Below are 12,079 nucleotides of genomic sequence, written 5' to 3'. Positions count from 1 at the left end.
GGCCCCTTGCCAATCTCTGGCACCCCATTCAACAGGCAACAAAGGAGCTAATTAGAGCCCCTCTCGTTGGAAGCCCGAGGAAGGTTCTGATTTGATACTTCCAGGGGATTCCGGAGCCCCAGCAGTGCATTCACACAGCCTTCGTGCACGCTTGGCTTGGCCCTTTGCTCCAGACCTTCATTGTACGCAGAGCTCGGCAGCGCCTTAGAACTAGCAAGGGGGAACCGACACGTCTTCTTTCATGTCGCGGGAGCCAGAAACCAGATGCTAATGGGATATTGATGGGATTAAAACACTGTACTTACTGAAAAGAGGAACCTGTGGTATATAACGTAGCTGAAATAAAATTAGATGTTGACTTTTCTTTGAGGATACAAGAAGTGTAATGTATACTTTAGTTAAGATATTTAAAATATTATTAAAGTTGTAGTTCACCCAAAAATAAATTCTCTCATCATTCACCCACCCTCAAGTATGAGTTTCTTTCTTCTGTTGAGCACAAAGGAAGATATTTTGAAGAATGTTGGTAAGAAAACTTGACGGTAGCCATTGACTTCCCAAACAAACAAAAAAAAATTGGTTACCAACATTCTTCAAAATATCTTCTTTTGTGTTCAGAGGAAAGAAACTCGTGCATATTTGGAACAAATGGACAGTGAGTTTTTGTGAAATTTCCTTTCAAGGAAATGCAGTGAAAACCAATCTGATAGGTCAAATTGTTACTAAATGACAGATCATTTTATAGGGCAAATGGAAAGAATCAGAAGCTACAAGGCAATAAAATCTTTCATTTTCTGTAAAGTGGCAGTACAGCAATTATAGCATTTTCCCATCAAATTCAGCCGAATGAACCGATTCAGACCAGCCGCAAATCTGATTTCTGACCAGTCACACAAGTGAGACGACCAGAATAGGACCAAAAAGACAAGCCCACCTTCTATGAAACACCAGCGTCTTATCTCGACCAGCCTGCTTTCGCTTAATCTACATCACCATGGCCGCTGTTTAAATCTGATTTTGATGCACGTATACGTGCATATACATGTGTGGCAGAGCAGAATGGCTTCAGATATATTCGCAGACGGTTAGTGTGCCACCTGGCATCGTAGTGGGCTTGCAGCGCCCTGCTCTGTCTGTAATCCTTGCATCTCCAGTAGCAGGAGGCAGATAAGAAAGCGGCCAGTGAAAAGCACCTCAGTGAAAAAAGCCCTGTGAGCAACCGTCATGTCTTTTTACTGGGCATGCCAGATGCCTATCGCTTTAATAATATGGGGCAGCGCTGTCTGCCTGTCTGTTTACTTTTATCCCTTATTCATGTGCAAATCAAAAAGTCTCTTATTTTCTACATGTGAGTGCCGAACCCAAACCCTGTGTAGGTGATGCCTTAGATATGAGTAGACAGAAGCGAATCAAATAAGAGTTAGGTGGCGAAATTCACCTGATGGACTGCTCTGATACACGAATCAACAAACTTGTTTTCGTCAGCGAGGCTCTGAAGATACTGAGCTGCAGTCAAGGTGCGCAAGTCCAATACACATGATGCAACCTAGTGTTAAGTCTTTAATCGATACATCTCTTGTCTTGACAGTGAGGACAGAAGGCAGATTCCAGATCAGAGGGGTGGCGGTGTAAATCTTTACAGTTCAAGCGGGGCTTTTAAAGCCTGTCCATAATTGGGCGCCTGCCAGCTGCTGCCGTATGTGGGCTGCATAGACAATTACTAGCATCTGAAAGAAAAAGCATTGAAAAATACAAACATATTTCACTGGCATTAAATAAATATGGTTTGCTTATCTCTAAATAAAAAAAAAAAAAAATTGTGTGATGGCATATTCTATAATAATAATAATAATAATAATAATAATAATATGCAACTATAAATGAAAATTGGCTATGAAAACCTGTTAATTCACACTAGTTGGTTGAAAAAATTATGATTTCCTCTTTCTAAGCGTTCTTCCTTGCCACAGAATATATTGAGAAAGAGAGTAGCTTTAATTAGGCAATGACTCAATTTCATTCTCTAAACACTAACAAAACTCATCTCGAACATAAAATAGGCATTTCAGAGTTTTAGACAACTAGACATGAGAATCACAAATTTCACAAGACAGAATTTCTTGTCTCAGAAATGTATTGAAAGGTCAAAAGCATTTTTGGGAGGCATTATTTCCATTTTCAGAGCAGCCATGAGGAGTTTCAGAAACTTAATTGGCCAACTTGACAAAGTTGAAGGGTCCACTTGTTTGAAGTCTCTTTGGCTTAATTGCAATCATTCTTAATTACCATAAGGCTTTAGAGTTAAACACCACACTATCAAATCAGCTGGCACAGAGGACGTTTCACTTTTAAGGCGACCTAAATGGATAAAAGTAATTTCCAGGGTTTTGACTTTCCAGGACAATATACCTGTACACGGTGCATGTGACATGTACAGTATATCACACTGTATGACATAAATATGGCATATAACCTAACTGAAAGTCCATAATGCCAAAAAAGTAGTTTAATCTAGTAAATATAAGCAGATTGTTTGCAGATTCAGAAATACATTTTTTCTTAAAAAAGTAAAAAATGATGCAATTTTTGTCAGGTTTTATTACAAATTCGAAATATATCTTGCAAAAAATTTTTTAAATTTCACTCATGAATAGGAGCTGTACTTGTATGCGTATTACCCCTACAGAAAACCGCTGGCCAGGGGAGTTACCAAGTATACAACAATAAAACCCACCATATTATAGCAGCTCACTGGTTACACAAACTGAACAGAAAGTTCACGTTGTGTGTCACAAATCCAGGGGACAGCCGTTACAGGGGAGTTATAGCGCTGTGGTAAGATTCAGCTGCACTTGTGAGCATACAAGGAAAGTTGTGAGGTGCCTCTCACCTCACTGCAGCCTGGTGTTATCTCATTCTGCAGCACCATGAGGACTTATCATCCCCATCTGCTCTTGGTATAGTGGAAAGGAGAGCACAGGGTTATCGCTGTCTCTGATATGCACAGATAAGGCCTTGCCTCCTGTTTAAACACCGTAGCTATAGCTGTACAGTTAGCACTGCCTATGCTAGGTCAACTATGCTCAAAGTTCTTCCACTTGTCTGCCATGAAGAACAACCTAAAAACCAAAAAAAATAAAAGAAATAAAAGATCCATTTTGATCGACTCGATCCCTTTCACAAAGACAACAGTCCAAACTCTAAAAGCGTGTGGATAAAATGCAGTGTCTTTTTTTCCTCCTCCATTTCAGTGTCGTGCATGTTGATTATTTTCTTTTTGGAATCCAAAAAATCTGAAATATTTCTGTAATCATTTTCCATGAGTCAAAGGGCCACAAACTGTTTTCCTTGGCAAAAAAAAAATTCCTCCAGTTTGTGAAAAAAGAAGCTGCTACAGTACTTCGATTAAACTCCTGTAGGGAAGTCTGGGTGATTGAAAAACAAAAACTCCTTCATTTAGGCAACCCTCAGACATACATTTACCTCAAATATTACAAGATTACTCCAGTGGTCTAGTTAATAGGATAGTCTTGACACTCGCATGGTTTTGGAAGCAATGCACATATCATTCAGAGCTTTATGACATAACCCGGGGCAATGGGGAATGAATGCAGCAAGCTAAATTTATACAGGAAGCAAGCACTTACTGATGCGTTCGCTCTCAAATGCACACACATTCACACGCAGAAAGGCTCGTGGCCAATCTGGGAATAATTACAGACGGTTAACTTGACCTGTTTGCCCTAAATGAACTCTCAAACAGAAATATTTTTCACAGAGATTGCTAAAGATGGCTGGGACCCTGGCACAAGATGTTGCAAAATAATCTGTAATTAGTAACAAGAGCTGCCGCCCCGTCTGCTGCGAGCCGTCAGGAGCTGTGATGAAAAATCCTTTAAAAAGGAACTAAACCTTACTATGGCAAATCTGACACTGTCGTTCCTTTTATTAAAAGAAGAAGATCATTGAGACTTCAGAAGAAAGTAAAATAGATAAGTACATCGATGTTTCTGGCATATAATAAATAAGAGTGGGAAAATCCTTTGAATTTTTATGATTTGAAATTACATTCTATTATCACTGTCATGCATCTTTTAGATTCTCATTTTTTAAAGCATTGAAAGAAATACTGTGATGATATGATGCAAATTTAAACTGACAAACGTGCCCATCTTAAGAACCCTTAATGCACGGAATCAAACAACAATATGGATCATTCTGCATTATAGGAAAAATTACTGCAATTAGATGTCATTGGCTGTTTCGGCAACTGCTGCATCCTTTTTAGTCAAATCCAGAACATCTGACATGCCAACACGCTTACTTCGATGATTCACACAAGCACAGACAACTTTTAAATTAACACGGCTTGTCAATTATTCTGTTCTAAGATAAACACCAACCTTAAAGTTCACAAGGTTGAACGAGCATTTTTCACTCAGTGAATAATGAAGGTAATTAAGAGGGATTTATTAATGCCATCTTGAGCACTTCCAAAGACACATGAATATTTGGACTGAAACCGAATCCTCAGATGAACTTTCACCGTTGTGCATTCCAACAGATTAAGGTCAAACGCTCAAACCAGTTTATTCTCAACCCTGGGTCTGTCATTAAGAAACCCGCAGAATGCAGATCTACTGAAATCCTGTAAACAACAGGCACTAAAACTCACACAATTATCAAAATAACGTTGTATGGTTTGCGCAGGTAATGACAGGACCTACATAATCAACTTCTCTGTGAGGAGACAACTTTTCATACAGTTGCTGCTTTATAATCTTATTGCATCTCAGTGCCATTGACTCCAAGACGTGCATGACTGGCTCACTTTAACTTTATCTTTTATCCAATCAAAACTCTCTCTGCTAGATAGCAACTGAACAGCCTGCTTCACGACAAGAATAAACACACTCAGCCCCTCATGCAAGTCATCGGCTGTTTCTTAAATGCAGTAAATATGAATCTAAAAGAAACGGTTAAATGTTTATATGTAACCTGTAAAATTTAAGGCATTGCATTTTTTCTAAGAATTTTGTTGGCTCTATAACATATTGCTCATGTTCCTCTGTCGCTTTGGATGAAAGTGTCTGCTAAATGAATTAATGCAAACATGAAATATGTTTCGTCCAATTCTACAATATTGTACAAATAAATTCAACATGTGAATCCTGCAATCTTTGTCTAGTCGACAGCAGCAAGGGTGCGGCTGCGGGCTTCAAAAGCTGATAAAGTCTGGCGTGGATTTCCTCGCCTCGTCCCAGCTCCTTGCAACACCCCCACAAGTCACACTGACGAGAACCAGAGGCCAGCCAAGTGGCCAAAAGGTTACTCTGTGGAGGTCGGTACGGGTCCTCCAAGTAGACCCTCATTTCCTGGGCTGGACAGTCTGCTCTACTCATAAAGCTAATAAGGCCCTCCTTGTCCCGGGTGGCTGGGGCCCAGGCTGGCCTACTCATCACTGGCCACACCATGGGGGTCAGGAGAGCTGCTTCCCATTAGCCTGCCCCCTCTCCAGGTGCAGCTAATGGGCTCAGCCAGAGCCTCTCCAGGACCACTCGACAGTCACCAGCGCAGGCCTGGAAGTGATCAGCACCCAACGCCTGGGAGCCGTGACAAACAGACGGCCCACTTAAAGGAACTAAGTTAAAAATAATCATTTTTCTTCACTAGCCTGGGAATGTCTCATCTTGCTGTGTGCACTTGCAGCATTTTACATTTTACAGTAAGCAAAAGAATTTACACATATTTAACAGTTCATCACGTCAAAAGCCTACAATTAATTTTACACCTATTTTTTCTTTTGCAAAAACAACATAAAACAATGTATTTTTTAAATAAATTATAAACAACTACTGGCATCTAATTTATACAGTATTTTCTGTTTACTGAATCCACTCATTTTCTTAATGAATGATTCTTTATGCAATATTTTAAACTGTTTCAAATAGTTATAAGATCTTGTATTGCAACTTGATTGACCTATTTTTCCTTACTCCTTTCAAAAGTTATTTCAGCTGAAGAGCTATTTTTCTTGATAAGGGGAAAGCAAGAGGAAAACATACGTGCGTAAATCAGCTCTGCAATCATTCTCTCTCATATCCACCGCAGGCAAAGTGTTAAGCAAATTGACCTCCAGCATGAAAGAAGATAAGCAATCAACAGTTAACCATCATGACTCATCTTCCACTAACCTTTCTCTGCAACTAAGTTCTTTAATCAAAAGAATTTCTAAAAATGGGCACCTTGCGGACCTTTGTTTCACAGAGCGCAATAAACTAATTGAATTAGGGACCTGCCTTTGCACCAGGGGAGGCAAAAAAAAAAACACTTGGGAAGAACATGCATTTATGGCAAGGGAAAAACAAAAACACAAGCTTACCTGTGTTGCTCTATGGCCTCATTGTCAGGCAGTTCGGCGCCACACACGTTGCAGCGCTCGTTCGGGCTGCGGCCATCGGGCTTCATCCCAGCAGCTAACTCGCCCAGCTTGTTGAAGAACTCCCTCTGGATGAAGCTCTGAGGCAGCAAGCCCCCGTAGGCACTGAAGTCCATGGACATGGCCAAGGCTGGGGACATGTGCAAGGATGAGGCCATGGAGGCGGGCATAGAGAGCATTGCTTCGTTCTTGTGGTTGGGAGGAATGCCATAGAGTGACGCCAAGTGCTTTTCGGTCATCCCCGCCATGGCCTCCAGGCCCATCTGGTTGACCTCCGCCTGCTGGTCACCCACACCTTCCTCCCTGACATAGTGCAGTTCACGGGCACTGGTGATCACGCTGCTCCTGGTAGGGGTGCCGGGCCCATCGTGGTTCTTGTCAGGTTCTCCGCTGCGCTCGCCGTTGCTGGAGGCGCTGGATTCCATGGCTTTAGGGCTCTCATGTTCTCCGCTCTCATCTACTTGCATCATCTCCGTCTTGATCTCTCCCATCATGGGGTGGGAGTTGCCGTGCAGGGGCTGTTCGGTACCCGCGCCGGGGTGCATGGTGCTCTGCAGGAGGGACTGGCCGATGCTCATCAGGCTGTCCACGGCTGCTTTGGTTGGGCTCATGGTGGAGAGGCCGAAGGAGGTGGAGACAGAAGGACTCTGATCCACCATTCTTGGCAGCGTCAGCGCTTGCTGGGCAGCCAACACGTAGCCGCCCTCCTCCCCGGAATGCTTTTTCGGGTTCCTGCCATGCCGTCCCTTGCGCTCCTCATCGTCTTCCGCACCTCCGTCATTCATGTTGGCCTCCGTGTCATTTTCATCCGAGGACTGAATGGTCTCCAGTATCTTCAGGCATTGTTCCTCCAAGTACTCTATTTCTAAGATCTCTGCTGCGTACAGCAGGTCATCCAGATCCTCCACTTTAGCTTGGAGCGTGGCAGTGTAGGCATACTCCAGAATCTGCTGGAAGGTCTTTGGTGAGAGAAAGTCGAGAGTGTAATGTTGGCTGTTCCGGTGAAAAAGGATCTCGAACATCTTACTGGTGCAGGCCAGCACGGTCCGGTGAGCGTGGAACTCCTGGCTGTCCACCATGATGACCACGTCGCACAGCGTGCCGGCCAGGCGCATCTGATTAGCCTTGTGCAGCAGGGCATTGGGGTGATTGGGGTTCTGGAGCTGGATCATACCCATTTTAGTCAAATCCATAACGTCTCTGAAATCCACACGGCCAACTCATGAGTCTTTCTTTCAACGTAGCAGTCTGTTCAGTTATCTTTGTAAACAAGATAAGGTCAATCTAGAAAGAGATGAAAGAGAGACCCACAGTTAGATGCAGCAAAGTCGCAATGTTTTTTTCTTTTCTTTCCTTGGTTGTTTATTTTCTTTGTTCTTAAATTAACAGCCATCATTCTAATTATTTCAGTATAAAAAAAATAAAGATGCCATTAAAAAAATAATAATAATATCAGTATGTTAGACAAATGTACTCTGTACTGTACAAAACACAAATCTATCATTATTTAACAGCTAAAAACCTTTTTAGCAAAGGATCTCTAAAAAATAAACAAAAAAATCTGTTAAAAAGCACAAAATAAAACAAAACGACAAGTGGGCCACATTAAGCATGTAAACTTGGCTTTAGTGCTAGTAAAGGCTGGCAGTAATCAAGCCTTTGTTTCTATGTGTTCGAGCTCGCCTCACAAAGCCCATCAACAGCCTCCTGAAATGAAATGGCATCTTATTCAGTATTCTCATCACAGACAGGGATACTGAGCGGAGCATGGAGAGTGAGGCAAGCTGTTGCCAGGAATAGTTGGAACAGAGGATGCCACAAAACAGTTCAGAGCTCCTAAAACACACCAAAATGCAATTTTTATTTTAAATATCCTTCCATGTATCATATGTAAATTATGTCATTTTCCCCTGCTATATCAGCTCTATATACTACAAAAATAAAGCATCAATGCATTTTACAATGTAATCCTTTAAATTCAAAAAACGTGCAATTTGTCAATTACCATAACAAGGTTAAAGGGCTGGGTTTTTTCATGATATGTAAAATATTTAACTTCATAACCAATTTAATTAATAAAATACATTCTAGCTATAATTTAATGTTTAAAATATGCTTTGTACAACAACCTAACACTATATTACAACAAAAACATCAACACAGTCAGAGGAAGATCCACCACTAATATTTGGTAACAGCAGCGAGAGGCAGCCTTTTCTTTAATAACATTATCACATATATTTAAAATAGCGCCTAGATAAGGAACGGATGAGTTACTCAGACATTTAATATTCCCCCCATATTATTTGATCAACAAAAAGCCTCACCGGAGAAGAGCAGTCTAGTAAATAAGTCGTCTTTATATCAAACAACACTATGATCTTAGCCGTGAATGACGGGCTTCTCACTGTGATAAAGGACGAGAGAAGAGAAATATATTCGAGGCATTTCACGCTTTTTAAATTCTACAAAGTACAGGAAGGCGAGTAATAAGTGAGAAATGAATACGTTGCCTTTGAAGTGCAGTTAACTGATAATGAGACGTTCACAATAATGAAGCCAGTTCACGCACGCGAACTGTAAACATCACTACAACAACAACTCAAACTAAAGTCAAGAAACGATCAACACATATTCGTATTAGCCAACTACTGCTGTGATAAGCTTTATATACCTCATACATGATAAAAAGACCGATGAAAAGTCCAGTCAGAGCTCATTTGACTGATCAATAGCGTTACATGATTATTCGACCGTTCACACGTGAATCAATTGAAGTTAAAGAACCCGTTTGTTTTTTTATTACATGCAGCAACACATCGGGCGAACAAGAAAATAGCATTTCGGGTGAATTTAACTATTTCAGTATTGCTATAAAACAAACCAAAAATTAAAGCAAAGGTCGCTTCACTTTAAAAATCACAACCAATACAGTTCGGTTCATTTAGAAAGACGGTGGTCCTGATTAAATAACCAGACTTACTGACAAGCAAAATAATAGTCACCAGCAACCCGACATTTGTTAGTTCTACACATACTTCTTCAGTTAGGACATAGGATTTAAACTCTCTGGGTGTTCAATCTGAAACAGTCACGCTGAGAATAAAGCACATGGAAGCACGTCACTGTCTGGTGCGCGAGCAGACCTCACGTCCCCCGAATACTAAAACACACGCTTACGTCAACATAACATCTCCACATGTGTAAAGATGAACATAAACAGCCATATCCATCAGGTGCCCCGAGCCTGCACCACACTGACAGCCACACTTGTACTTTTTCGGTGCACTCTCCCAATTCACCTTCACTTGAAGCAACAGTAGAAACACCGTAACTTGATGTGATGCTGAACGCAAACACATCTGATCAACACAACGCGGATCATCTCTTAATGTGAACATTTCCCAAACTGAAAACACACGCAGACAGATGGGTCTGTCAGGAGCTGCGCGCCTGTACTCACCTGTCTTGCACGTTTGGCTTCCGAGCGTGCGGTTATTAGGACTGTGGCATAGTAACGCGGTTCACAGTCCCCGCGCTCTCTCTCTCTCTCTCTCACGCGCACTAACTCCTCTCCGCTCGCGCCGCTTAGCAAATCAACACGGCGGTGACGTCAGCGCACATCCTCGCCGGAGTCCTGACAAACACTGCTAAAGTGAGACACCTAGGGGGCTGTCGAATATAGGCCAGCGTGTCTGGGACACTATCTATCACAGCGTTTGGACTTTAATCGTTAACCTTCAAGCATCATCACCTTTGCTACTACTTCTACAACCGGCCAACTTCTGTCCGAGGTCAGCACCGAACACGATATGTAAATGTGTGTTTAGAACCCATGAGTGCAATAGCCACTATTTTTACACATTCTTGTATCCGAATAAATCTGGAATTTGAGGGAGCCAAAAAAAAAACAAAAAAAAAACAAATCATGAAGTCCTTAGCAATGCATACTAATCAAAAAGGAAGTTTTGATATTTACGGTATGAAATTTACAAAATATCTTCATGGAACATGATCTTTGGCATAAAAGAAAAATCTATATTTTTGACACATACAGTGTATTGTTGGTTATTGTTAAAAATATACCCATGGACTTATGACTGGTTTTGTGGTCCAGGGTCACAAATGCGCTTTTAACATTCTCTCTTTGTATTTAAAATGTATTTATTGCCACCACTTGTAGTACACTTGAGTGTACTAGTATATGAAAGATGGTTCAAGTGGCAACTAAATACATTTTTTAAATACAGAGATCGTATGTTAAAATTGCATTTTAGTTTATATTCATGCCCCAAAATAGCATGGTTGAGTACACTTAGATGATCTTAAGTTTATCTTAGAAAGTACTAAAAAATAATTTTTAGTATATTAAGTACAAAATTAGTGCACAAAAAATAGAGCACTTTACGTATATTATGGAAATGCACTTTTTTCACCTGGGGAGGTTTTAAAAATGAAAGAAAGATTAAATGGATCACTCGTTTGACTGTAAATGTTTTATTCATTCATTTATTGTGAAAGTTTCATCTATTTAAAACATTAATTAAACATTTTATAATCAAATAACAGTTCTTTTTAGAATATAATGATATTAATTTAACTAGAATTATACTTAATTAGTATTAGGTAAAATAAATCATGCAGGATTCCTTTCATTAAATTGTGTTGAAAAACTGAACATTCTCATTCTACAAATTCTATTCCATTGCCATCAGCTACATTTGTCACTTGCATTTTCAGTGCAATGACAGCCTGAAAATGGAGGGAAACGGTGTAAAATCTGCGCTAGACTCTGTAAAGCTTGAGATGGGAGATCATAGAGTGCCATCACCTTTGAGCTGCCTGCTGTGCTGGCTTACTTGGGGATAAAGACAAAGGCACTGCCCTAATCTCCATCTAATCCACATTTTACTGGAGAGGACTCTTGATAAATCCTAAATTATACACTGATACACTGATTTTTAATCAAAAGGACAAGCTAACACAGTAAAAAAAACAAAAACATGAAATTACATTTGTAAATTATGTATAAATTATATATGTTTACATTAAAATGATCCTTTAAAAAAAATTAAAATAAATTAAACTCTAAAACTTAAGGTCTTGGAAAAGTTATACTTGTACATTCATGCATTAAAAAACATATGTGAGATGATGTTCTTTAATGAAAGTCGCATTTATGTGCAATTCATTGGCCTTGGCTCTGCAGGAGTGCAGGAGACACTTATTATTGAATTCATGTAATTATTATAATTACACATACATATTTTGATGCATAACACCATGAAATGGGCTCTGAATGCACTAAAAGTATGTTTGCTGCCTATTTATCCACATAGTACACATTCACATATATAAACCATCATTAGTGATGGTTGGTAATGACATACCCTGAAGGTTTTACTCATGAGCTAACAGTGGATCTTTGTGAATCTCGCTCAAAGCTTTGACTGAATAGGCTCTTTTTACACTTGTATAATCCCGGGGGTGTTTTATGCATTGAGGGCCTGCCCCCATGACCTCTGACCCCTACCTCTGACCTTGGCTGGATTTTCTCCTGTACAAAATGCCCCTCCTTTTGCATGGCTAAAAATGCCTTTTGAGAAAATTCCTTTTTCATCATGTAGGTATCCATTCTAT

At 40.3% G+C, this 12,079-nt stretch overlaps 1 protein-coding gene across 3 annotated transcripts in view; it reads right to left on the bottom strand.

Moving 5' to 3' along the window:
* The window catches only part of LOC306862843 (zinc finger and BTB domain-containing protein 16-A-like), a 118,592-nt gene extending 108,580 nt beyond the window's left edge, over positions 1 to 10,012 (bottom strand). For 2 of the 3 annotated variants that reach the window (XM_079405863.1, XM_079405864.1), the window contains exons 1-2: positions 9,903 to 10,012; positions 6,383 to 7,723 (exon numbers count right to left, since the gene is read on the bottom strand). In XM_079405863.1, coding sequence (XP_079261989.1) covers positions 6,383 to 7,632 — 1,250 coding nt within the window. In that variant the 5' untranslated portion in view covers positions 7,633 to 7,723; positions 9,903 to 10,012. Of the gene's footprint in view, positions 1 to 6,382; positions 7,724 to 9,477; positions 9,594 to 9,902 lie in introns of those variants that run through there. The other variant, XM_079405865.1, reaches the window with a different exon arrangement.
* Between the last annotated feature and the right edge of the window lie 2,067 nt (positions 10,013 to 12,079).

Source organism: Barbus barbus, assembly GCF_936440315.1.
Source record: "Barbus barbus genome assembly, chromosome: 43".
Taxonomy (NCBI): Eukaryota; Metazoa; Chordata; class Actinopteri; order Cypriniformes; family Cyprinidae; genus Barbus; species Barbus barbus.
This window is presented reverse-complemented; position numbering and strand designations above follow the sequence as displayed.